We start from the raw sequence: 26,757 nt of genomic DNA on the forward strand, positions 1-26,757 counted from the left end.
CTTCAAGTCTTAAATGGTCAAAAGTACCTTTGGGTTTTGGTTTTTATCAATGAATTCAATATTTAAAATTTTCTTTTTGTAATATTTCTGTATTTGACAGAAAATAGAAAGGGGATTAACATGAGGGGTATAGATGATATAGATATCTTCATAGACATTTAAATTGTGGATATCTTTCTATTCGTACTGATCTCCTTTCAACTTTTTCAGTGTAATAGAGTATTTCAAAATGAGAGTTACAGTTCGGTTGTAATTGTGAAGTGTAGCATTTAAATGCAGGCTGTGAACTTAATTTTGGGAAGGATTTTTTGGGGGGTGGGTGTTCAGGGAATATGAGTCGTGAACACGCCAAGGTGATTAATTATTCAGCTTTATTGCACACCTGCCTACATGCCAGGGGCTATTGTAAGCACCAGAGTGGAGAGTAGAAAAACATGAACAGCATCCCTCAGTGACATGAGAATACATCCTTAAAGGGTCATCATGGTTATCTTCCACATTCCCTTGTGGACAGGACTGGAAGGCAGTTCTTTTCCTTTGATTCTTTCATGGTTTGTTGCCCTGTAACCTAACCTTTCAGTCAATGTGCAGAGAAGCTGCCAGTTCTGCCCAGCAGCAAGACATGTTAGAGTTAACACCAAACCAAAGGACAGGTTCTGTAGCTTGGTAAAAGCTGAAAAAGGAGGCACATGAATACAGAAATCTTGATGTTTAATTTCTATTTTGAAATAAAATCTTATCTGGGTGTGGTATCACACACCTTTAGAGTCAGATAGATCACTGTGAGTTTGAGCCCAGCCTGATCTACATAGTGAGACCCTGTTTCAAAACAAAACAAAACAAAAAAAACATACTTCATTATGAATGCTAGGCTGTCTCAAATTCACTGTGTAGTCCAGGCTAGACTTGAAGATTCTCCTGCCTCAGACTCCTAGGTGCTGGTGTTAGAGGTGTGTGACACCATTCCCAGCTTGTGTTCAGTTGTTAGGCCAAATCCCAGGTGAATTTAGGAGGGGATATTCTCAGATAATTGAGAATTGATAAGCATTTCATTTTAAGCATGGCATTATTCATGTCTTTCCTTGTTTGCTCGTTGTAGCTAGAGTTTTCCTGCCTTGCCCACAGTCAGGACAAATCTCTGTCACTCGCCAGTCCCACAGCCGCTCAGACCCAACCAAATAAACACAGAGACTTATATTGCTTACAAACTGTATGGCCGTGGCAGGCTTCTTGCTAACTGTTCCTATAGCTTAAATTAATCCATTTCTACAAATCTATACCCTGCCACGTGGCTTGTGGCTTACCGGTGTCTTCACATGCGGCTTGTCATGGTGGCGGCTGGCAGTTTCTCTCTCAGCCTTCCACTTCCCAGAATTCTTCTCCTCCTTGTCCCGCCTATACTTCCTCCTGCTGGCCACTGGCCAATCAGTGTTTTATTTATTGACCAATCAGAGCAGCAGATTTGACATACAGACCATCCCACAGCAGCTCGTCTTGCACATTTAAAGTCTGTTAACAAGTGTGTGTGTGTGTGTGTGTGTGTGTGTGTGTGTGTGTGTGTAATGTGTGGGTTTATTTGTATTATAAGGCTCATGGTGTACCAACAGTTTTAATGCTTAATACTGAATAGCTGCCTTATTGGCAGAGGAAAAACTTAAGATATTGAAAGATCTTGGAGTGAAGTCTTAAGAAATTGAATTTAATATTTTAAGAATTTGCATTTTAAAAATACCCTTAACTATTGAAAATGAATACAAAATCAACTAAATATTTGTAGGAGCTGGGCCCCTAAGTGTTAAAAACCATAATTAATATTCAAGCTTTACTTTAATAATTTTATCTTAAACTATTAAAATTGGTATGGTATAAAAGAATAAACTTAACTGTTAAACTTCTTTTTTTTTAAATTAAAAATACTAAAAATGGGGCCAGGCATGGTGGTGCAGTCCTTTAATACCAGCACGCATGAGGCAGATTCAAGTGGATCTCTGTGACTTTGAGGCCAGCCTAATCTATGTAGCAAGTTTGAAGACAGCCAAAGCTATATAATAGAGAGAACTTGTCTCAAAGAGCAAACCAAAACTAATAATGGCCTGGTGGTTTAGCTTAGTGGTAAAGTGTTTGCCGTGTGTGTGTGTGTGTGTGTGTGTGTGTGTGTGTGTGTGTGTGTGTGTGTGTTTTGTCCCAATAACTCCATTTCCCCAGAGAATAATAATGAACTGTTGGTTAACATAAGTTCTTTTTTTTTTTCCTTTGGAGATAGAATCTCACTATGTAGCTCAGGCTAGCTTGGTATATGTTGGAATTGTAGGCACATGCCTAGCTATAAGTAAAATTTTCTATGAAAATATTTCCTAAGATAAATTCCTGTGTGGAGAGTGGCATTATTTTTTTTTCCCACTCTACCCAAAGGAGGATAGTTGTATGTTCATGTCTTTCTTGTTCCTTGATTGTGGTCTATTGACTGATGGAGGTGGAGAGCATCTAGCAGGTGTAATGTGGAGAAGGGAAAACTTGGCAGTTGCATGGCACGTAGTCCCAGCTGTTCTGGAGCTGAGGCCAGAGGATCACAAATTTGGGGCCTGTCTGGGCTACGTAGTAAGTTCAAATTGGATCTGGGCAACTTAGCCAGATTCTGCTTCAAAATAAAAATAAACACAGCTGGCTATGTAGTCCCATGGTAGGTAGAGCTCTTGCTTACTTAACATAGGCCTGGTTCAGTCCCAGCAGCACAAAGAGAAGAGTAATTGGTTTTTCAAAGTACTTAGTAGTCTTTGCTACTATGCTAAAATTGAACAGGTGGCTGACATGCTCTCTTTCTCTCTCCTTCCCTCCCTCCCTCTCTCTGGTAGTTTTTCAAGATAGGGTTTCTCTGTGTATCTTTGGCTGCCCTAGAACTCACTCTGTAGACCAGGCTGTTCAGGAACTCAGAGATCCACCTGCCTCTGCCTGCCAAGTGCTGGGATTAAAGACGTGTGCCACCACTGCTCAGTGAAGAAAAGTTTTTTTGAACATTTATTTGTTGTGTTTGTGTGTTGGGCTGAGTGTGTCATTGCATGTGTGGGTATCAGAGAACAATTTGGGGGAGCTGGTTTTCTCTGCCTTATGGGTTCTGGAGATTGAACTCATATCACCAGCCTGGACAGTAAAGTGCCTTTACCCCCTGAGCCATCTCACTCACCCCTTAACCAATAATATATTTACCCATGAATGGCTTTATACTTGGGAAAAGAATTGTTCACCAAGTTATGTAGATCTTCTGGATGCCAGTACATCTATCTCATCATAAAATAGCAAAAATGCCTCATGGGTTAGGATTGTCACTGCTGTCAGCAGGACAGCTATTATTTATAAACTGTCAAGTTTGTAGAGATGATAGAAGTTTCCCAAAACCTCAGATTTTACTTCAAAGCTTGGATTATGTCATTAGCAACAAATATCAGTTGTTCTTTTTGAAGTTCTATGCTCACATGAGTTTGTCCAGAAAGACCTCAGGTGGTCCGAGCCTTCCGAGTGATAAGATCACACATGTGCGCCACTACTGCTGGCTGTTGGTTTAAAGAAGCTGCCTTCCTCTCTGGCTGCTTTCTTCCTTGCTCCGTACCTCAGCCATGCAGTGGTGAACACAGTGCTCACTGTTGTTTAATGCTGCTGCCGTCACTGGGGCTGTGGACAGCAGTTTCCCCCCCACTGCTTTTACTAACTGCAGAGCTCAGCACAGCTGACAGTATGGTCGGACTATGACAACAGTTTGGATCTTGTGAACTATTGAGATGTCCATAAACTCTGAACCAGTGGTTCTCAACCTGTGGGCCGTGACCCTGTTGGGGGTCAAAAATATCAGATATTCTGAATATCAGATATTTACATTACAGTTCATAACAGTAGCAAAATTATAGTTATGAAGTAGCAACAAAATAATTTTGTGGTTGGGGGGGGGTCACCCAACGTGAGGAACTGTATTAAAGGGTCGCAGCATTAGGAAGGCTGAAAACACTTTCTTGACCCATGTTGTGCTAAATAATATAAAATGCTCAGAAACTGCTAGAGGTATTGTAAATCATATAATTTGGCTTCTGAATAACAATAGTTAATTTCGAGATGTAAGTCTGTTTAGCAGTTCATGTTTTTAATACTTTAGCTTTTTTTTTAAATAAAACACTATTTTATACAGTAATATATTCGTTTTTTGTTACAATCAGAATTCCTGAGGCTATAATATATAAAGAAAAAAATATTTATTCAGTTCACACTTGTACAGGCTGAAAGTCCAAGATGTGGTAGCCTACCAAACTGCTTAGCTTCTGGGGAAGGCCTTGTGGCAAACAGCATTTTACACAGCAGGAGTACATATGTGGAGGGGGGGGGGTCACACAAGGAAGAGGAATCTCTTGCTCCTTTAAAGCAACCTAACCTCATTGGAAAGGCTTAGTTCTCAACACCAATGCCACTTGTGAGGGCAGGGTGCTCAGTGAATCAAGGCGCTGTGTCTTAAAGAGGCCACCATCTCAACCATGAACACATTGGGAACCCAGCTTCCAGGATACAAGGACACACAAATCACATTGATGTGTTAGAAACACTGAGGAGGGCTCATTGTTACTATCTAGCTTACTATGTTAAAGGTACTTTCACTAGTGCTATTTTTATCATAGTAATAACAATTACTGGTTTTCCTTCTTGAACAAGTATAACTAGAAATATAGAAAATATTTAATGTAAGGTGGCTAATGCATAAGATCAAAGGGGGCCAGTCTTATATTTTTGTTGTGTTTACATTATCCTAAATTCATTAGCAATTGAGATTTCCTTTTCTGATTTTTTTTATTATTATTTATTTTTGGGGGGGCGGATAGGCAGGGTCTCAATATATAGCTCCTGCTGGCCTGGGACTTGCTATGTAGACTATGCTTGCCTCGAATTTGTAGACATCCTCCTACCTCTGCTTCCCAAGGACTGGAATTAAAAGTGTTTGCCACCACACCTGGCTACAAAAGAGTTTTAGTTAGTATGAATCTTAACTTTTCTTATAGACAGTACTAGATCATGTCTTAGAAATCTTTCAAGACAGTTTTGCTCCATCTTTTTACTTTTAGTGGTTGCTAAGTTTTCTAAAGTGGTTACACATTCTTGTTACTTTGTCATTTGGAAACCTTGGATAGAAAACTTAGAGACTATTGATTCAGTCTGTGTGTGTGTGTGTGTGTGTGTGTGTGTGTGTGTATACACGTGAGCCATAGTACTTGTGTAGCTGTAGTTGCCAGTCTGTCTTCTACCTTGTTTGAGACAGGATCTCTTGTCCTGTTACATATCCTAGGCTAGCAGTCCTGCAAAGCTTCTGGAGATCTTTGTCTCCACTGCCCATCTGGCCATAGAGCCCCTGTGTCTACTGAGTCTAGCATGCAGAGTTCTAGGGACCTGTATTCATTCATTCCTTAAGTTTGCAAGACAAGCACCTTATGCTAAGCTGTCTCCCCAGCCCCTGTGGTTTGGTTTGTTTGTTATTAGTGGAGTAATCTTGAGACTTGCAGTTAGGTTGGCAGCTGCTTTGGGGAGGCTGAGTGTGTTTTTTCCTACTTCCCTTTCTTTCTCTTGCAGTGATCTTAATCATAGCACGCAGTTTGTACAGGGGCTAGCACTCTGTACCCTCGGCTGCATGGGCTCCTCAGAGATGTGCAGAGATCTTGCAGGAGAGGTAGAGAAGCTTCTGAAAACCTCCAACTCTTACTTAAGAAAAAAGGTAACTTTGCAGTAAGTCAAATGTCTGTCTGGAGTAGGTAGTATTATGGAAATGAGAAGGCAGAATACTTGTTTTTGAAAACTTAGATGGAATTAAAATATTTTTTCTTTTTTCAGCAAATATATTTAAAAGAATTATACATGAATTTTGATTCCTTTTTTGTAAAGAAATAATTCATAGACAAACTGTGTCCTCAGCGGCACATCTGAGTACTTTGTAAATTATCTCACATATCAAAATTATATTGAACAGTTTTTCATTGACTTTGTACTAATAACTGGCCCATGTGCTCACGTCTTCATACGCATGCCTTTGTATCTCTAAAAGGACAGTTCCACTGGGCCTAGATAGCTATGATGGAGGGAATGATGGAGGCCACTTTCTAAAATCGATGTGCTTGATTGGGATAGTAACGGCAAAGAGAGTGATCTTATTCTCCTAACCTACTTGCTTTTGCTTGTTTCTAAAAAAACTTTTTATTGAGTTAAAAATTTTGCTTCAATCCTAAGACTGTGCTAGAGAAAGCAAAGAATGTATATGTCCAAGAAATGAGCATAAACTGTAATCTCATTGGCATTTACTGAATCTGTTATTGGTGTGAGAAAAAGAAGCTTAAATAGGACCGATTTTAGGATGTATATTGTTAATGATGCATACAAACAGATTTCCTTAGTGTATGTGCCAGTGCCTTGTCTTCAGTATTCTGGGAGCTACTCTTATTAGAATGCACAATGTTGCATTAAATAAACCATTCCTTCAGATTTGAATTCCTCCCCATAAAATGGAGAGGAATGAGCAGCAATCTCCTCTAACTAGTCTTTCTAAGCTGTTACTGCATTTGACTCAAGTAATAGCTGCAGTTACTTTGAGGGATCACCATAGTCAGTCTCCACCTCTCCTGTTTTTCCTGGTGGGCAGATTAGTAAGGTTGTCTTTTCTTTAGTAGAAACTAGTTAGTACATTTTACTACCCAACCTTCCCTCCCTTCCGCTCCCCTTTCCTCCCATCTTTTTACTGGGAATTAAGCTCAATTGCCACTGAGCTGTATACCCTCTAGCCCCTAAGTGACTTTCTTGATTTGAGTCAGTTGAGGACAGGATAGATACTGTTAAACTTAGCATTGTGTTTATAGAAGGAGTCTTTAAGTTATATGACACTGTTGGATGTATTGATCATCTGACTCAGGAATGATTATCAGAGATGGAAGTCCTTGTCTGTTTTTCAGTTCCCCAGAATTCCACTTATATTTAACTTGTGTGATAAATTCCTATTAACTATTATATAATTGAAAGCATTTCCCCTGGTGTCTGGCAATATGTGAACAAAGAGACGGGTGAGCTTAAAGTTTCTCATTAATTCACTAGAATGTACTGGAAAGCCCCAGGCAGTTCATAAATAATAAATCCCATTATCCAGCCTCTTAATTTTTCTAGTAGATGAATTAGTTGGTGAAGTTCTTTTATAAGATTGGTTGCCCTGGCTTACTTGAAATAAAATGTTTTGTCCTTTTATTTTTGTTTTTATAGGCAGCACTGTGTGCTGTTCATGTCATCAGGAAGGTTCCTGAACTTATGGAGATGTTTTTACCAGCAACAAAAAATTTATTGAATGAGAAGAACCATGGTAATGTGATTTGGATGAACTCATAAAGTACCAAGAAAGGAAGGGTCAGCCCTGTGTCTCAGGGCTGTACAGTTACCATAGATAGGGCTTGCCTGCCTAGCTTTACATTTCAATGATTTCTTCATAGTAAACCTACCTTTCAGTTCTGGACCTGTCTTAGGTTATTAATGTTTAGTATGATGTACAAAAGATCATATCTTCAATTTTCATGTAAAAGCCCTCTGATTTCTTGGCTATTTTATAACAAAAAGACAATTTTTCTTTGCTACCATGTGCTAGGAGTATAAGATTAGCAAGAATTCTGATGAGTTATTTCTAACCGGAATCTGTAGTGTGCATTCAGATATCTTTATAGAAAGCTTGAGAGGAATGAAATGGATTGTGACTAGATTTTTTTTTTCCCCTTCAAACTTTTTGTTCTTATCCTGAAGTCAATGAAATGAGTTCCAAGTAAAGGTTTTATGTCTTAAATACTAAGAGGAAAAAAATGATACGATAGATTTAATTTGATTAATTTAAACTAAATTTAAATTAGTTTAAATCTGTGCTGTGCTTGGAATGCTCAAAACAAGTGTTGAACACATGAAGGTTTAGGTAGATCTGTCATTTATTACTTAGTGAAAAATCTTTAGAGATTCTTTTTACTGACTGGAATGCACTGGAATTGGGAAATTTATGCACAGTAATTGGGACAAACCAATTTACTTGTCCTTTGTGTTTTGATAGATTTTATCTGAGAATTTAGTATCTTACTAAGGTTTCTGTCTAGGATTATCTGTCAGTGTCGCTAGTAGTGTATTACATAAGCACGGAGAAGAAGGGTCTAGTTTACACTAACTGAGCGTGGATGTTCTAGATGGACAGACTTGTTTCTGGCATTTTAACTGTTGGGAACCAGCAGCCCTGCTGAGTACTCTTTCACATGCTTTGATTCTTGGGGGAGTGAAAAGCAGGAGTAGCAAGTCTCCTTCTGGAATGAAGCCGTGTTCTCTGGAGCTGAGTAGGCCCTCAGTTTTGCTTCCCTTTGCTTTCTTCAGGTGTCCTTCACACGTCTGTAGTCCTCCTCACAGAGATGTGTGAGCGGAGCCCAGACATGCTCGCACATTTCAGAAAGGTAGGTGCCTTCTATGTGCCTTAGCCTTTGTTGATTGAAAGATGATTTTCCTGAAAAGTACATGTTTTGGTTTTTTTGGTTTTTTTCCCACTTAGGATTTTCTTTTGAAAGCAAGCTATGAAGCTGAATAAAGGGTTTGACTAGCCCTGCTGTGTGGTAGGGCTGGAAGCCAGATTTAGGCAAATAAGGGCTGGCACTAGTGTAGTGTTTTCCCTTTCAGAATAGAAGTCTTTCCTTGTTGTTGGCAGACAAACTGCTCACGTGTTTTATCTGCTGCTTTCACAGTAAGCCAGGAAGTGTAACCTGAGGTCAAATTATAAACATGATTTTTTTAAAGACAGGTAATATTTCTTTATTAAGGTGAAAACAATTGACAGAATTTTCACTTTTATTACTTTGTTACAATGTTCACTTGAGGTCATTGATTCCTGTGATAGCCCTACCTTTTTTAAGCCCTCCCCCTCTTTTTTTTTTTTTCCTGAGACAGGGTTTTGTATGTAGCCTAGGTTGTCCTGGAACTTGCTCTATAGACCAGGCAGGCTCAAACTCAGAGATTCGCCTGCTTCTGCCTCCCTAGAGGTGGGATTAAAGGCGTGCACCACTGATGGGCTTCTTTTCCCCATTTTTAATAGCATTTTAAAGTAGGCAGTTTTATTTCTCCCTTTACTTTATGAGAAGGTTACTGTTCTTTGTATAGTTACATGTATTGATTTCCATAGAGAAGGTTGCTGAGCACTCCACAAAGAGTTCATTTTGTATTCGATCTAATGACAGCTTTTTTTTTTTTTTTTGGCCTCACTCTCCCTTAGATGTTCATGTCTTGATTAAATTAATGTAAAATAGTATGAGACCCGTATCTGTCCCTAATGCTTGCTTTGTATGTTTTGTTCCTGTTGTCTGTTTGGAATCCTGCTGTATGTTAGAATGAAAAGGTAAGAATTAACCCTATTTCTAGATGGTGCATGCTGGCTTTAGGTCCTTAGTAGCTTTTGTGTATCCATCCACAAGTGTGGCTTTTAAACTATACTAATGCTGAAGCTGTGCTTAATACTGTGAATTATTTGTTCTAGCATTTTTTGGCTAACTTCCTGGTCCAGTTTCTGTCTTGTCTCTTAAACTCCTGACTCCAAAGTCAGCCTTGGATTTCAGTTGCAGCCTTCCCCGAGTTGTAGTCCTCCTCCTGCATCTTACCTTCATCTTCCTGGGACAGACTTTGCTCATGGCCATTCCGGTTCTGTCTGGAGCCTTTATGCAAAACACTGCTTCTTTTTGAAGTAGACAGTTTAGAGCCATCTGTGGGCAACTCATACTTGGAAAAGCTCCGTGTACTTCTGAGCTCTCAGTTCAGACTTAGAGCTTTCATTCCCTCTTACCGGGACTTAATCTGAGAAGCTTTGGGATATTGAAAGGATTTAGAGGTGGAGTACCCGGCACCAACTGACTTTCATGGCTGCAGCTTCCCCTCTGTCACCCTCTGTTATTTGTCCTGTCATCACTTTTAGCAACTTGCATTTCTGTCTGAAAAATAAAGCTGGGTTCCGAGAACTTGTATGCTGAATACTTAGACGTGTGCTTTCTGTCCCAGGACAGTCTTATGCAATGTACTGGCCTTGGCAGCAAGTGCAACAATTTCTGAATTTAGTAGCCCAGGGAAAAAGGGCTTCTCCAAGAACTAAGCCAGATTTTAAAAAGTGATTAGGGTTATATGTACACAACAGACTGTGGGTACTGTGAAAGGGAGCTGTTTATCTTCATACCACAGTCAACAGATTTACTGAGATTTTATTTACAGTTTACAGATCTCTATAGCTTAGACTTACTTGTCTTATTCTTGGAGTTGTCCAAATTCATTTTGGTTTTGATGATTTAATGAGTCACTAAATTCTGAAGGATTATGGCTAAGTTCACATTATGTTCTCTTGCTTTTATAAGTGGCCTTAATGTTTTGAGTGTTTTGGGTGCATGCCTTAAGTGTAGCTTGGCATTTTATTTTAATATCGATACCTTTCTAGGCTTGGGGAGTAGAGAGGGAACAGCACAAACACAAGGAGGGAAAAACGAGCTGCAGTAGAGTTGGCTCTTTCAGATGTCCTACAGAAAGATGCAGTGTTTGTACTTCCTCACTTAGTTGTAGGTAATAAGAGCTGCTCATCTAGTTAATTCGTTGGTGTTTTCATTTGGAACCTGGGAAAATTCACCTGTGGCAGACATTTTTGACTAGGGGTTTAACATGAAGGAATTGATCAACAAAAAGGAAGTGAGTGCTCATTTATTTGAAAGCATCTGTAACTTTAGATTGACAGTAATAGTTGTCTCTCTGACATGGACCTAATGAAGGAAGGACAAAGGAATTCTTGACTATAAGGGATGTATAGTCTCTTTGGTAAGATGAGAAAATTAATTGAGTGCTGATATGAAATTGTGACAGAATTCCATCACATGAGTAAAGAGTAGGGCCTTGGTATCTTCGGTGTGCTTTCTTCATCTCTCTTTTCCATTTGGCTCATGTTGGTCACTTTGGTATTTCCTGTTGCTTTTTGGGAAAGGATACATGACTAAACCTATCTTCAGGGGAGGGGCTTTTTTCCCCTTCTATTTGAGGTGTGGTATGCTTTTTATTTTAATAAGGTCATTGGTTAATGCTTTGTATGACTTTGTTAGAATGGATAAAAAGGAACTTTTTTCCTACCCAAGAGTTTCAAGTTCTCCAGAAGTAGAGTTCCAGTATACCCCATAGGCCTGTTTTATCTGGTTCCCATAAGCTCTTGGACCACTGTGATTTCTAGTGTCTTTACAAATAGAACTCTGGAGGAAAAAGAGCTGGCTTGTTTTCATCCTGGTGAAGTACATGTTACTTGTTGGGTTTTCACCTAAGTATCCGAGTCAACCGTCTTCAATACTATATTTGTAGCAGAAGAAATTTCTTGGACTCAGATCCTTGCATCATTATTCTAAAGCAAAGAATCTGCTTATTGAAGAGATAGTATTAGGTATTCACTTTTTGTTGCTGTTGTTGTTTTGATGCATCTTTCTTTTCTGCAGCTTGTGCCCCAATTAGTTCGTATTCTAAAGAACCTCATCATGTCCGGATACTCCCCAGAACATGATGTTTCTGGGATCAGTGACCCCTTTTTGCAGGTGAGGTTCAAAAACATTTGGATAAATGTCATTTGAATGCAGTGCTTCTGAAGAAATGTTTTCTTCATACTAAGTTTATGTAGGGTATAAATTTGGTAATTCATTAATTCTATTAATAAGTGCACCAAGACCAAATAAGTATTGTATTTAATTAATAAAATGACCATGTAAATGTAAAATTTATCTGATACTTAGGTACTTGATTATCAGTTAAGTAGCTAGAGGATATGGGGCCGTGAAAGGTGGGTTATCTTACAACTTAATTTAATGTAGAAGTGTGCATGGATTCTTTTGAAAAGTATTTAAAATTCTTGTGACTTCTTTCTGATGGGATCTAAAACTTCATCTGAATTATTTGAATTTCATACTGAGTGAGATTTGTTTGTGTCAGACATAATTTGTTGACATTTTTGTATTTTGCATGTTAGGTACGAATTTTGCGGTTATTAAGAATTTTAGGACGAAATGATGATGATTCAAGTGAAGCTATGAATGATATATTAGCACAGGTGAGTTGATCCAACTTGGAGTATGTTATTTTCATTTCGTCCAGCAGAGAGTAGAATGTGATTATTAGGTGAATAGTTTCTGTTTCCTCCTTAGTGAGCGACTGCCATCAAAATATGTCTTGTTGCCACTGGATGCTTTTGGAAGTGTTGTTTTGTCACTTGTGCACTCCTTTGTCTTTTCAGGTTGCCACTAACACAGAGACTAGTAAAAATGTAGGAAATGCTATTCTTTATGAAACGGTTTTGACTATCATGGATATTAAATCAGAGAGTGGATTGCGAGTAAGTCTTTTTGAATCTTCTTTTCCTTCTAAACATTTTAATTAGAGTGATTGAATTGGGCTTCTTCAGCACTTTGGAAACAGATTCCATTTGGAACTTTAGGAAGGATTGGTGTACCAATGCATAGTGCTGTGTTTTCTACGCTTCAATCTTGAGGAAAAATAATAAGGCTCGGAAAACTAAGGCAGGGTTTGCTCTAATGCTATTGTTAAGGAAACCTTTCAAAATAAGCTTTTATTAGAGCCACCCCCTGAATTATACCTCATTATTTAAACAAGTCAGAGGTACAATATTGAGTAAATTTATTTAAGGAATATACCTATAGAGCAAGAGACTGAGGCCGTCCCAGCAGTATGCAGAGAGGGAGATGTTAGCTCCATAACTTGCACATTTGTCCGTGAGGTCTCCTTCCAGAGGAAAATACTTTCTTGTGATGCTTTGTCTATGATCAGACAGCATCTTTCTGTAGGATGTAGATTGAGCTGGCCTGGAACTCCTCTGTAGTGTAGGTTGCCCTCAGTTTCTTGATTCTTTTGCCTTAGCCTCCCAGTGCTGGGGATATAGGTGTGCTCCACCACATCCAGCTCTATTCCTCCAGTTTCACTTAACTTTGAAATAATTTTATACTTTTAAAAAAGTTTTTTTTTTTTTTTTTTTTTTTTTTTTTTTTTTTTTTTAAAATGTGTATATATGCACGTGCTTGTGGTGAGAGCAGTGCCTTTGGAAGCCAGAAGAGGATGTTGGATTCCCTGGAGCTAGAATTACAGATGGTTGTGAGCAGCCTAATGTGGGTGCTAGGAACCACATTTGGATCCTCTGGAAGACTAGCAAGCACATGCTCTTGCCTCCTTAGCCGTCTCCTGACCCTGAAGCCTTAGAGTTCCTATATGTGCTATGCCCTTTATTTAACTTTTTCTGATATAATACCTTGCAAATGTATACGTCTTATGAAGACCAAGAAATTAACATTGACATTCTACTATTACGTAAATTCTAGACTTGGTTCATATTTCGCCAAGTTTCCACATGGTATTTATTTTCTGTTACAGGATCCAATCCATGAGCTCATGTTATATTTAATTGTCACTTTTTTTTTTTTTTTTTTTAGTATCCTGGTCTGTTAGTTTCTCAGTCTCTGTTTATCTTTTGTGATTTTGACACTTTAGAAGTATTGACCAGTTGTTTTGTTGAATGTAACTCACAATTTAGTCTGATATGTTTTTATAATTTTATAGATTAAAGTTATGCTTCTCTTGGCAATTCTTTTCCACAGACTTGATGTGTCCTTTGCAGCTGAGCATATAAAGTAGCGCACACTAGTTTTCTCACCAGTGTGATACCAGTTGGGTGTGCCTCCTTCACCCCTGTGCTATCTATAAAAATTCATTTATTTTATTTTTTATGTGGATGAATTGCCTGTATGTATGGATATGCCCCATGTACATGCGTGGTTCCTACGGAGTTTGGAAGAGGGCATCATATCACCTGGAAAGGGATTTATGGACGATTTGTGAGCTATCATGTGGGTGATAGGGATTGAACCCAGGTCCTCTACAAGAGCAACAAGCTATTAACTGCTGAGCCATTTCTCCAGCCCCATATGCTGGGTTTCTTCAGTACTGTAAAGTTACTATCTTAACCTTTGTAATTAAAATTTTTGGGAGGAGACCCTTTGAGCCTGTGCAAATATACTTACAGGCTTTTGCCCATGAGTTTTGGTATCCATCAGATGTTCTTGTCCACAATAATTGCTAGGATGATATTCTAATGTTAGTTTCCTATTTCCTTCATTTTTCCCCCTCATTAAATGATGAAAGTTTTGTGGAATTCTCCCTATAAATTCTCCCCATTTGTTCATCAGTTCAATCAATTGTTAATATAGAATTGCTAATCCAAAGCCTTTAAAGAAACATACTTACCAGCTAAAGTATAATGCTATGATACCTTATAATGTACTAGGTCAACTTGGAGCAAGGTCTTTTTCTCTCCTTTAAAGCAAGAGCAGCATCATATATATTGTTCTCTACTCTGTTAGATAACTTTCTTATTCATAGATTAAGACCAGTTTTGTGTGTGTGTGTGTATGTGTTTCCAGTTGTGGTAGAACATATATAACAAAATTTACCACTTGAATCATATGAAGGTGTAGTAATGGATTTTGTGCTTTTACATCGCTTAGTAGTCAATATTGCCTTCTTTGTCTAGAGCTTTTTTTGTCTTACCAAATTTTTCTGTTCTTTATCCCCCCTCTTTTTTTAATTAAAATGTTATTTAAAATTATTTTATTTTATGTGTATGGTTGTTTCTATTGCAAATATGTTGGGTACCACATGTGTATCTGGTGCCTGTGGAGGCCAGAAGAGGGTATCAGATGCCTGGAACTTGATTTGCAGATGCTTGTGAGCCACCACCGGGTCCTGGGAATTGAACCCGAGTCCTCTGGAAGAGCAGCCAGTGCTCTTAACCTCTGCACCAGTTTTTCAACCCCTGCTCTCCCTGCTTTTTTTTTTTTTTTTTTTTTTTTTTAAAAGAAAAGAAGGATTTATTTTGAAAAATCAGTCTTTAGAAACCACCATTTGTTGGATTCTTCTTGATACCCCTGCAAAGATACAGAAAGAAAGAAAACAACAAAATGTGTTGGGGATGCAGCTCAGAGGTAGAGTGTTTGCTTAGAGTGTACAAGGCCTTGGGTCCCATTGCTTCAGCAGAAGAAAAGAAGAAATGTTCTTCTTCCCTTCTAATCGGTACTCTTCCTTACTCACTTAATATTTTACTTCCAACACCAGATATGGGGTGATATCTTCAGTGATCATCAGTTGGCATTCCCTAATGTAATTCAGTTTAAATATTCTGTACCTGGGAAGTGTCAGGTCTCACAGATTGAAGGCTTAGTTCCACAGACCTATCTCCCACACCAGATGCTACTTATGTGACTGGTATTTTTAACCAGCTAGCTGTAATTCTAGGTTCCTATATCCCTCTCCACGAGCTTAATTAATTTGCTAGAGTGGCTTACAGAATTAAGAGTTACACTTAATTGTACTTGTTTATGGTATTGGATACTCAAAGGATACAGATGAGTATATTGCTAAAACGTAGGAGGCAGAACATAAGGAGAGGGGTAAGAAACATCCCCCCACATGTACCATCCTTCAGAAAACGCCATGTGTTTAGCTACCCAGCTCTTAGGAACTCTGTTCTTTTGTTTTTTATGGAGGCCTCACTAAGTAGGCATGATTGATTAAATCACTGGCCATTAGTGATGATTATAACTCTCAGCACTTTTCCTTTCCCAGGATCTTGGGAATGGGCTGAAAACTCCAACCCTCCAATAACATGGTTGCTTCCTCTGACAAACTAGTCCTATCCTAAGGAGTCCATCAAGAGTTACTTCACAGCATCTAAACGTGGATATCTAAATGAGTGATTGCTGTTTCTGCAGAGGATTAGAGTTCAGTTCCTAGCACTTCACCTCCAGGGGATCGAGTGCACACACACATTTCAAAAACAAATCTTTTGAAAAAATAAAAGCTATGTGAGATTTAGAAGCTGTATGCCAAGAAATGGGTCGATGACAGAGGTTATTTCACAGTATCATATTATCTTATATGAGTGCAACCATATAGTATTTGTCCCTTTGCCTGTGTCTTTGTTTAGCATAATGTCAAGGTTCTCTTGTTTTGTCGTGTGTCAGATGCCTTTCTTGAAATGCCTACATAGGAGTCCACTTGAACACACCAGAAATCTATCCAGCAGATCTGTTAGTTTGGGTTTCTAAGATGTCTCCTATCATTTGTTCCTTGCTGATACTGCTCCAGGAGACTTTGTGTATTTATATTTTTGTACAGTTATATTTATCAGAAAAAATTTTAGGGTTAAACTATTCAAGTGAAGTATGTATTTGCCTTTCAGTTTCAAGATCTTAATTGACTTTACTATCATTCTAAAATAGGGTAGCATTCTGTAAATAGAATAAATTTTCATTATGTCTTCCAGTAATTTCAGTGTTACCGCTGAAATGGGATGTTTTTATTTTATCTTATTTTATTTTTTTGGTTTTTCGAGGCAGGGTTTCTTTGTGTAGCTTTGCGCCTTTCCTGGAACTCACTTGGTAGCCCAGGCTGGCCTCGAAACTCACAAAAATCCGCCTGCCTCTGCCTCCCGAGTGCTGGGATTAAAGGCTTGCACCACCACCGCCCGCCTGGAATGTTGTTTTTAAAAAGAATTTATTTTGTGTGTGGACATGTGCATCTATACAGATCCACTGTTGTGTACATATGGTGGTCAGAGGACAGTTTGAGGGAATGGGTTCTGTCCTTCCAACATGGGATCTGGGACTTGAAATCAGGTCATCAGACTAGGTGGCAGGCACCTTTATCTGTTGAGCCATCTTTCTGGCCCCTGAAATGGAATGTGATTTTAAGAATTTGCTTTTAGATAATTTTTTTTTGCTAATAATCTATAGATAACTAGCTGCCATCTTTAAGCAGCTTCCACCCAGAAGCTAGAAATTGATTCTTTAGAGTTAGAAAACAATATAAGTATGTAATTTTTCTAGATTAAAAAACAAAACAAAAAACCTGTTCTATTTCTCTTTAGGTTCTAGCCATAAATATTCTTGGTCGATTCTTATTGAACAATGACAAAAATATTAGGTAAGTCAGCTGAAAATTTTCCCATGTCTTCTACATTATAAAAATTAGTATGTTACAGAGTGATTTTGCTCAAAATTATATGTGTATCATGTATTATATGACCTAGATTTTGAAGTCAGAATTCTAAGTTTTAAAATTGCTGTTTTGTAAAGAATTTGAGGATTTTCTTTATCGCTTAATTTTTACATTAACTTATAAGGCAAAAACAAACATCCTACAAAGGGCCAATTGGTAAACATTTTAGGCTTTCTGAACCACAGGGTCTTTGTAGCAACTACTCAATGCCATGACTTTGGATCATAAACTCAAACTGATTTTTGGGTGGGTGGGGGGCTTGAGACAGGATTTCTTTGTGTAGCTCTGGATGTATTGGAGCTCAGTTTGTAGACCAGGTTCGCCTAGAACCTGTCTCTGCCTCAAAAGTTCTGAGATTAAAGGTGTGCACCACCCATGCCCAGCTTTAAACTCAAATTTTTATAGAAGCTGTTTTGGTACTGGTATAAAAAAAGAGGAGAAAACATTAAAATGATAAAATTAAAATAATTTCTTCTTGTCCTTTGGGATAAGGCAGTGTGAAAAAAGCATATATAATTACTGTGTTTTTTACTTTGGAAGATTTAGAAAGAACTGAGTCAGTTACTTTTAGAAGTTTAAGTGGATGTTATTGTGAAAGCAAGGCTAATCCAAAGCCTCTCCAACTTGTCACTACTATAACTTCTGCTCTTCTTCCTTGACGGATGTTACTCCATATGCACTAGTTCTGTGTTTACCTTGACCTTTTGAAGATGCATGCATTTCCTTATCGATTAGACGTCTTTATTATTTAGGCAGAGGGAAAACATCTTGAGTTTTATATTTTAACTTGGTTATTGTGAAACTTTATTTTCTACAGATATGTTGCTCTGACATCTTTGTTAAAGACTGTGCAGACAGATCATAATGCTGTACAGAGGCACAGAAGCACAATTGTGGACTGTCTAAAAGATCTGGATGTCTCAATAAAAAGGTAAGAAAGAGACTCTTTCTCCAGGGTGGTTAAGTGAAACAGGTTTTTTGGATAAATCTCTCTCCTCCATCAATTTGATAAATTTTAGTAGTTTTGAGCCAGGCATTTAGGGAGTCTAGTCATTGTGTTTAGAAATAAGCTGTTTTTTTGTTTGTTTGGTTTTGTTTTTAAAGTAAAGGATTGGCAAGGGAAGTTTCGGTCAGTTAAAGAGACCGATGGGAAATACTGAGGTGTGCACTGAAAGAGCGCTCAGTTCTTAGGTAGAAGAATCGGTACAAATGCATTGGGCCCAACTTCACTTGGGAGAGAGAGGTGCTGTGTTATGTGTGCTGGGGGATGAAAAGAAGGAGTGATCCATCGGCTAAGTGTCTTACCACTGTGCTGAAACTCAAACTGCTGACAGCGCACTTTTTCACAGGACCTAATCTCCCCAGAATCCTGCAGGCAAGTGAGTTTCTTAGAGTAGTACATCTAGAAACAACCACCAGGCAGTTGACACTCTGAAAAGACACAAATTTCTTTGTTCAGTGGAATCTAGTGGCTCTCAAAGAACTGTGTGATTTATAGTTAGCTTTAATATACTTTTGATATGTGTTCAAATCTAAAACAAAGGAGGTTTAAAGTGATCTCTGAAGTTATTCAGTAAACATTTATACAGAAAAACATGCTAAGTGCCTGAACAGTTTACAGGTAAGAGCCAGATTTCGTAACATGACCTTTCAGGAGAGCTTTGCAAAGGGTTTTACGGCTCCTTGGTTGCTTATCACAGTAAGCCAACGAGAAGTAGTTCTCCCTATGTCTGATTAATAGACTTGTAAAATACAGTTACCAAGGGATCAGATGACCTACCCTACACTTCAGCCCTTGAAAGGGGCAGTTCTGGAAATAGAAGTCCATTTTCTCACTCTTATTTTTGTTGTTTCTCTGTAGCTTAGGGTTTTGATTAAAAATGAAACCTGTGTTTGACAGAAGCTGTAGCAATAAGAACTGCGACTCAGCCAGATTGTTTCTCATCGCAGCTCTATGCTTCACAGACTAGATCCTTTCCTACTCTTCCAGGACACTGGTTGCCTCCTGTGTGATGCAGGCAGAAGGCCACCCACTTCAGAGGCCTGTGCAAGACTAACTGTGTTCATGTATAAAAGCTACCTTAACATTTTATGGGAATGATTATAGCTTTGAGAGTTTAATTGCTACTGCTGTGTATTGGTCAATGTGGAATCACATACTTAACCTAATTGTGAGTTTTGAAAGGCATCATATGTCTGATATTTTTGCCCAGAGACAGGTCTCAAATAGTTGAGGTTGACCTTCAACTTGTGATTCTATTGTCTCCAGCTCCTAAGTGCTGAGATTACAAGCATGTGCCATCATTTTAGCTGTGAACAAGATTTACATTTTTGACCAAACATGAAAAAGATTTATATGGAGTTTTGTATTTTATATTTTTTTTAGTTTTGCCTTTATTACCAAACTTGATAGGCACCTATAGGAACTTTCATTTATTTTATAGATTTTTCCCCCCTTTTTATGGTCAGTTTCCTGTTTAGTTTGGGTTTTTGTTTGTTTGTTTTTTGGTTTTTTGAGACAAGGTTTCTCTGTGTAACAGCTCTGGCTGATCTGAACTGACTCTGTAGACCAGGCTGGCTTCAAACTCACAAAGATCCACCTGCCTCTGCCTCCCTAGTGCAGGAATTAAAGGCATGCACCACCACTGCCCAGTCAGTTTGTTTTTCATACCTTTATAAAAATAATTTTTTTATTTTTTGATATTATAATACAATATAATTATATTTATAATATAACAAATTGGCTCATTTCCCTCTTTTTCTCCCTTCAACCTCTCCCATGTACTCCTTGCTCTCATTTAAATTTGTGGCCTCTTTTTAATTATTGTCACATATATATGTGTGTGCATGTACATATATGTATACATATGTATACACACATTCTTAAATATATACATATAACCTGCTCCGTCTGTATATTACCTGTGTATATATATGCTCTCATTCACATTTATGGCCTCTTTCTCTAATTTGTTGCATATATGTGTGTGTGTGTATACATACATTCCTAAATATATAAATGTAACCTGTCAGTGTGTATAATGTTACTTTATGTTTATTTTTTCAGGGATAACCATTTGGTATTGGATAACCATTTGGTGTACTCTTCTCTAAGAAGACTATTTTTCTCTGCTCTCAGTATTCCTTAGTTCTTTGTTTAGGGTTGAGGCCTTCTGTGCTTTCTACCACATTAGCATGTCTGTTGGTGTCCTATTTGTGTTTTGGGGAGTGGTTCTCTCTATGTAGTCCTGGCTGGTATGGAACTCATTATGTTGACCAGCTTGGCCTTTAACTTGTGATGGCCTTCCTGCCCTCTTTCTCTCAAGTGCTGGAATTATAGACATGAACCACCATGCCTTGCTTCCATATTCTCCCATTAAAATTTTTATTAATTAGTTTAAAAATTCTCTGGAGTAGGGTCTCACTGTTTAGCCCTGACTTCCTGGAACTCACTATATGGACCAGGATCTCCTTGAACTCATAGAGATCCTCCTGTTCCTGCCTCCTGAGTGTTGGAATCGAAGGCATGCAATATCACGTCTAGCAGGTTTTTTTGGGAGGGGGGTTGTTTTTGAAGACAGGGTCTTCTGCTTTTTTAAATTAGATATATTCATACGTGTTTGTGTGGGGACAGTTTCTAATGGCTGAACCATCTCTCTAGCCCCATAATCAGTGTATTTTAAGATTTATTGTTATTACTTTTAATGATGCGTGCGTCCCCCCTTTGCTTTTTTGGGGGTGGGTGGGCAGGGTCTGATGTAGCCCAGCCTGGTCTTGAACTCACTATGGTGAAAATGATATTGAATTTCTCACCTCCTGCCTCTACCTTCCTAATGCTGGGAGCATAGGCACGGCCCACTTTGTTCAGTTTCTGCAGTGCCGAGCACGGAACCTGTGCTTTGAACAGGACTGACAGTCACTCTGATAACTAGGCTACATCCCCAGTCCTGTGGTACTGTTTCTTGTAAGCACAGTTAGGTTATATTTACACAGAAGTAGAATGCAAAAAGAATATGGTAAACAGATGGCATGTTTTTAAAGAAACAATGCCAAGTGGCATTATTATTGAGTAATAATTTCTTGCCTGTCTTTTGGAGAGTCTTATCTTAGAATTTCAAATATATTTGAAAAATATATTTCAGTCTCATAGCATAGACTGATGATGAACTACAGTTACTAGACTTTTCCTAAATTCTTATTGGTATTTTTTTTTTATTTATTTATTCACTCTGTGTGTCTATCTGCATTTTCATTCATTCATTTATTCATTTATGAGTGCGTGAGTGAGGCAGGGTCTCAATGTAGCTCAGGCTGACTTTATTTTTGGTTTTCCTGACAGGGTTTCTTTGTCTAGCCCTAGCTGTCCTGGAACTAGCTCTGTGGACCAAGCTGGCCTTGAATTTACAGAGATTTACCTCTGCTTTCTGAGTGCTGGGATTAAAAGCATTGGCCACCACCACTGGCTAGGCAGACCTTTTTGTAGCTCTGTAGCTGAGAATGACATTGACCTACTGATACTTCTGTCTCCACTTTCAAGAGCTAGACTTGTAGGCATGTGCTACCACACCTAGGTTCTCTCCAGGATTTCTGGAGAACGGTGTTGGGTTAACACTTACAGTATCAGAACTAGCATATGAATACATTTTCATGCTTATCTGGCTTGTAAAGATTGAAATCACAAGATTATGTACATATGCATCTGTCAGTGCTTTTGGTGTATAGTGAACATACCTGGGTATGTGTTACATAAATATGTTTTTTTCCCCTCTGCAAGACGTGCAATGGAGTTGAGTTTTGCCCTGGTAAACGGAAATAACATCCGAGGCATGATGAAGGAATTGCTTTATTTTCTGGATTCATGTGAACCAGAATTTAAAGCCGATTGTGCATCTGGAATCTTCCTTGCTGCGGAAAAGTAAGATTTAATTTTTATTTTCCTTGGTAGAAGGTTTTTGGAACTTCCTAAAAGCATCTTTAAAACATCGGACCAAGATATGTTATAGACATGTTTAAGGCATGTAGTGTTTTTCTAGGTCTGAATTATAAGTGATTGTAGCCAGTATTGAAATATATTAAGGCCAAACAAAATTCCACTTTTGTGAACTTTGTTCCTATATCCATTCTTTAAGCTCGCCTCTGTTAGGAAGAGGCAGAAGAGCGTCTGAATTGAAGTTATTTATGTATAAAACCTGAAGTACAAAGTGCTTCTCAGTTGCAGTAGTATAACTATTCTTTATCTCATTCCTGAATATCTCACTCTGAATTTAAAGGAACTAGGGTTCAGTTTTGGTCTTAACCAGTGTCTAATGAAACCCTATTTCCCCATTTGTGGTATGTATGCAGTATGCATGTTTGCCTGTGTGTGGGTCTGTGCATGTGGAGGGCCAAGGTTGATGTCCAGGATCATCCTCAGTTGCTCTTCCAGCTGATTCATTGAGGACAGTCTCTTAGTCACACCCAGAGCTCCCTGATTTGGCTAAGTCTCTCAAGCTTGCTCTGAATAGTCCCTGTCTCTGCTTCCTGAGGCGGCCACATCCACACGTTGTATTATGTGAGTTCTGGGGATCTAACTCTGGTTCGTGGCTTTCTGAAGCAAGTGTTGTGACCACTGAGCTGTCTCCCCAGCCCTCTTCATTTGCTTTCTTTTTTCCTGACACTATTATTTGTCTTCTGAGAAACTGGGGCAAAGTTCCATCTTTTCAGTATAGCTACCCCTATTGTAATATTATGGGAAATGTGAGTTTTGTTATGTTTGATTGTTCATTCAAATAAATGATGGTTTCTGCTAGGTTAAATGGTGAAACATCTCCAAATTGAATCATTTAACTAGAAGACTTGAAAAAGTTTGTACAATAGAGTTTTTGAAAGTCCCTGGGTATAGTGCAGTTTATTAATTTCAGTGTTTTTCACCTTATTTTCTCAGGTATGCACCTTCCAAACGGTGGCATATAGATACAATTATGCGTGTCCTGACAACGGTATGTAACTTTTTAAGTCAGACTATATACTGAATGTACCTAGAAATGAGGCAGATGAACCCCTTGTTGTCATGGAGGTTGTATTCAGCTGGAAGAATGGAAATTATGTAACTATGACTGTTGTGGTATTGCTTTGATAAAGCACTAGAAGAGTTTGGAGATTAGAAGTTCTAGTCCATCGTAGAAGGAAGCCAAGGCAGGAAGCAGAGGAGTGCTGCTGGCTGGCTTGTTCTCTCTCCCATGGCGTGCTCAGATTACTTTAAAACCTAGGACCACCTGAACAGGGGTGCTACCACTCCCAGTGAGCTTCTCCCTCCCACTCCACCCCCTGCCCATCAATCATTAATCAAGAAAAGGCCTCTCTCAAAAAACAAAAAACAAAAAAAGAAAGAAAAGAAAATGCCTCACAGACATGCCCACAGGCTAAGCTGACGAAGGCAATTCCTCAGTTGAAGGGCCCTCCTCCTGAGTGACTAGTTTTTGTCAAACTGACAAAATACAGGTTTCATTGTGTTGTCTAGGCTAACCTTCCAATATATGACATAATGTCAGATAGGGATAGATGCTGGTGTGCCTAATGCAACTAACCACATGTTATATTTAGTGTGGTCGGGCCTGTTTTAGAGAGGGTAACATTTGAGAAACTGGCTTTGTGGAAGGAGGAGCAAATCATTCATATTACCTCAGGGAAAGGTGTCCTAATCAAAGGGAATGAATGGTGAGTTCAAATACCTGGGGCAGCACGCTTGGCCTGCTTGGAAAGCACCAGACAGACAAGTGAAGCCAGGAAAAGGAGAGACGTAAGCAGGAGCCATTCTGTAAAGCTTCCTAAGTGTTTGAACTTGATTTTGAATATGATAGGAAGGTGTTGCAGTTGAATTTTTCCTTGATCAAACCCAGGTGCTTTGCACACACCGAGCAAAGACTTGATCTTTGAGTTCTATCCTCTATCAGTTATCGCAGGGTTTGAAATTACTATATATTTTCTTTATAATTCTCGTCTTAGATGTTGTCTTTTCTTGGACATTCTTCTTGATTTCTTTTCTTTCTTTCTTTTTTCTTTTTAAACAAGTTAGTAGAGTGTGATGACAAAATAAGAAGATATACTGTGTGTTATGATGTTACTATAAATGGATACCATAAAGGAAAATATTCTCACTTAGCAGACTGCATTAAAATCATAAACTCATAAAGCAAAAGGGGAAAACTGACAGATCTAGGACTAAGTAGGGAAAACATTGTAACATGACAGTATATTAATTATCTTTAATACATAAATAAAAATGGGAAAAATCTGATGAACAGAGTCATTGGCATTTGAATAGATCACCAAAAGCGAAGGAAATATTTAACAAGTGAAAAATAGATTTACTAGTAAATAATAAGAAAAATAAAAGCAAGCCGGGCGGTGGTGGCGCACGCCTTTAATCCCAGCACTCGGGAGGCAGAGCCAGGTAGATCTTTGTGAGTTCGAGGCCAGCCTGGTCTACAGAGTGAGATCCAGGAAAGGCGCAAGGCTACACAGAGAAACCCTGTCTCGAAAAACCCAAAAAAAAAAAAAAAGAAAAAAGAAAAATAAAAGCAAAGTATCATTATTATTATTTTTTTTCCAGAGCTGAGGACCGAACCCAGGGCCTTGCCTAGCAAGCGCTCTACCACTGAGCTAAGTCCCCAACCCCAGCAAAGTATCATTTTTAATCTATGATACTGTCTCTTTTTGAGACAGGTCCTCATGTAGTTCAGGCTGGAGTTGAACTGGCTATGCAGCCAAGGCTGACTTTGAACTCTTGATCCTCCATCCTGTGATTATAGGGATATGCCATTATACCTGTACTCATACTTTCTCTTTTTGCTTATAAGCCTTCTTTCTACCATGCCTTTTGTTTTTGAGACAAGGTCTCACTGTGTTGGTCAGGCTAGCCTTACTTACAGTTAGTTGGAAGAACAGGTATGGCCAATCCACTTATCTTCTGGTGTCCTTTCTAAACCCAGTTTCTAGTGTTGGTTAAAAAAGAAACAGGTAAAGATAGCTGCCATTGATCCTGGTCACCTGAGTTCAATCCCTGCAGTGCTCATGTTGGCAGAAGAGGGCTGACTCTCAAAAGCTGTTTCCTACCTCCACATGCGTGCCACCCACAGCCCACAAGCCCATACCCACACACATAAAATGCATAAAAGTGCAATTAATGGTTAAAACAACAGAGAAGTAGACCACACTCTTCACTTGATAGTGTAATAAAATGGCGGTATTTTTTCAGAGTGCAGTAGGAAAGAATGCAGCAAAAAGGCTTATGTTGTACCTTTTGCTGTATTGGTACAAATTTTTAGACTTTAGCTTAGAAAAATTAAAAAAGACAAATGCACAAAAATGTTCGTGCAAAAATGTTCCTTTCAATCTTCTTTATCCTAGAGGCAAACTGAAAGCAGCTGTCAGTGCACAAATGAGAATTAGTTCAGTAAATTATGATCATTTAGATGCATTTGTTACTGGACATGGTGGCTTATGACCATAATCTTAGCACTTAGGAGGCTTAAGGAAAAGGACTGCCAGGAATTCAACACCAGCCCGCGCCACAGCGTGATTTTCAGGCTGGCTTAGACTACTATGTAAGACACTGCCATTAGCCAGGTGGTAGTGGTGCACGCCTTTAATCCCAGCACTCAGGAGGCAGAGTCAGGCGGACCTCTGTGAGTTCGAGGCCAGCCTGGTCTACAGCGCTAGTTCCAGGACAGGTACCAAAAATACATGGAGGAACCTGGGGGGCGGGGGGAGGACAGGACACAAAAAACAAAAAAGATGCTGCCATTAAAAAAACAGAACAGCAACAGAAAGATACATTTTTTTTGGTAGGGAATTTTTTAGGATGTGCTAGTTTCTGTTTTGCTAATAAGTTAATTTCATAGAAGAATTAAAGTTGAGAAATATGATTGATAATGAGGAATAAGTATACTTTAATAAAAATCACAATGAATTAGAACATTCATTCTTAGTTTTGGTGAGAAATTAGAGCTCTTCGAGGAGAATCTTTTGAAATGCTTGTGCTTGTCACTTTTCTAGCTGATTTGTAGGATCTCATGATGACCATGTGACTTTTCTTCTTTAGCCCTGTAAGAATGTAATGTTAGGATCTTGCAGCAGCTCCCCATCTCTCACAGACACTGACAGGCACCCTATTGGGGCATTGCAGACAGGGTATTGGTGTTAAGGTATTGGTGTCATATATGCCCCGCTCCCCACTCCTTCCCTGACTCCTGCCTAGAAAACAGAGCTTGGGCTCAGGCTCTTCTGTGAAGCTCCCTCATCAAAAGGTTTACGAACTGTCTTACGGTTTCTATTGTTGTAAAGAGACACTATGACCACGGCAACTCTTTTTTTTTTTTTTTAATTTAGAATTTTTTTTAATTCATTTTACATAACAATCACAGATTCCCCTCTTTCCTCCTCCTGCCCCTCCAGCTTCCCTCCCCAACCAGAAGGTAAGGCCTCCCATGGGGAGTCAGCAGAGCCTGGTACATTCAGTTGAGGCAGGGCCAAGCCCTTCCCCCTGCCTCAAGGCTGTGCAAGGTGTCCCACCATAGGTAGTGGGCTCCAAAAAGCCAGCTCATGCATCAAGGACGGGATCCTGATCCTACTGTCAGGGGC

General features: G+C 38.9%; 1 protein-coding gene and 1 non-coding gene across 3 annotated transcripts in view; both read left to right on the forward strand.

Annotated features, from left to right (window-relative positions):
• The window catches only part of Ap1g1 (adaptor related protein complex 1 subunit gamma 1), a 95,586-nt gene that overhangs the window by 50,689 nt on the left and 18,140 nt on the right, over window positions 1-26,757 (forward strand). For both annotated transcript variants that reach the window (XM_006974118.4, XM_076572158.1), the window contains exons 4-13: window positions 5,599-5,740; window positions 7,267-7,363; window positions 8,401-8,477; window positions 11,520-11,615; window positions 12,044-12,124; window positions 12,308-12,406; window positions 17,006-17,061; window positions 17,954-18,067; window positions 21,911-22,051; window positions 23,060-23,114. In XM_006974118.4, the coding sequence (XP_006974180.1) occupies window positions 5,599-5,740; window positions 7,267-7,363; window positions 8,401-8,477; window positions 11,520-11,615; window positions 12,044-12,124; window positions 12,308-12,406; window positions 17,006-17,061; window positions 17,954-18,067; window positions 21,911-22,051; window positions 23,060-23,114 (958 nt within the window). The remainder of the gene's footprint in view (window positions 1-5,598; window positions 5,741-7,266; window positions 7,364-8,400; window positions 8,478-11,519; window positions 11,616-12,043; window positions 12,125-12,307; window positions 12,407-17,005; window positions 17,062-17,953; window positions 18,068-21,910; window positions 22,052-23,059; window positions 23,115-26,757) is intronic.
• LOC121829908 (small nucleolar RNA SNORD71) lies at window positions 18,391-18,476 on the forward strand. Its single transcript, XR_006072960.1, has one exon. It is a non-coding gene; the product is annotated as a small nucleolar RNA SNORD71 (small nucleolar RNA).

This window comes from Peromyscus maniculatus, chromosome 5, assembly GCF_049852395.1.
Source record: "Peromyscus maniculatus bairdii isolate BWxNUB_F1_BW_parent chromosome 5, HU_Pman_BW_mat_3.1, whole genome shotgun sequence".
NCBI lineage: Eukaryota > Metazoa > Chordata > Mammalia > Rodentia > Cricetidae > Peromyscus > Peromyscus maniculatus.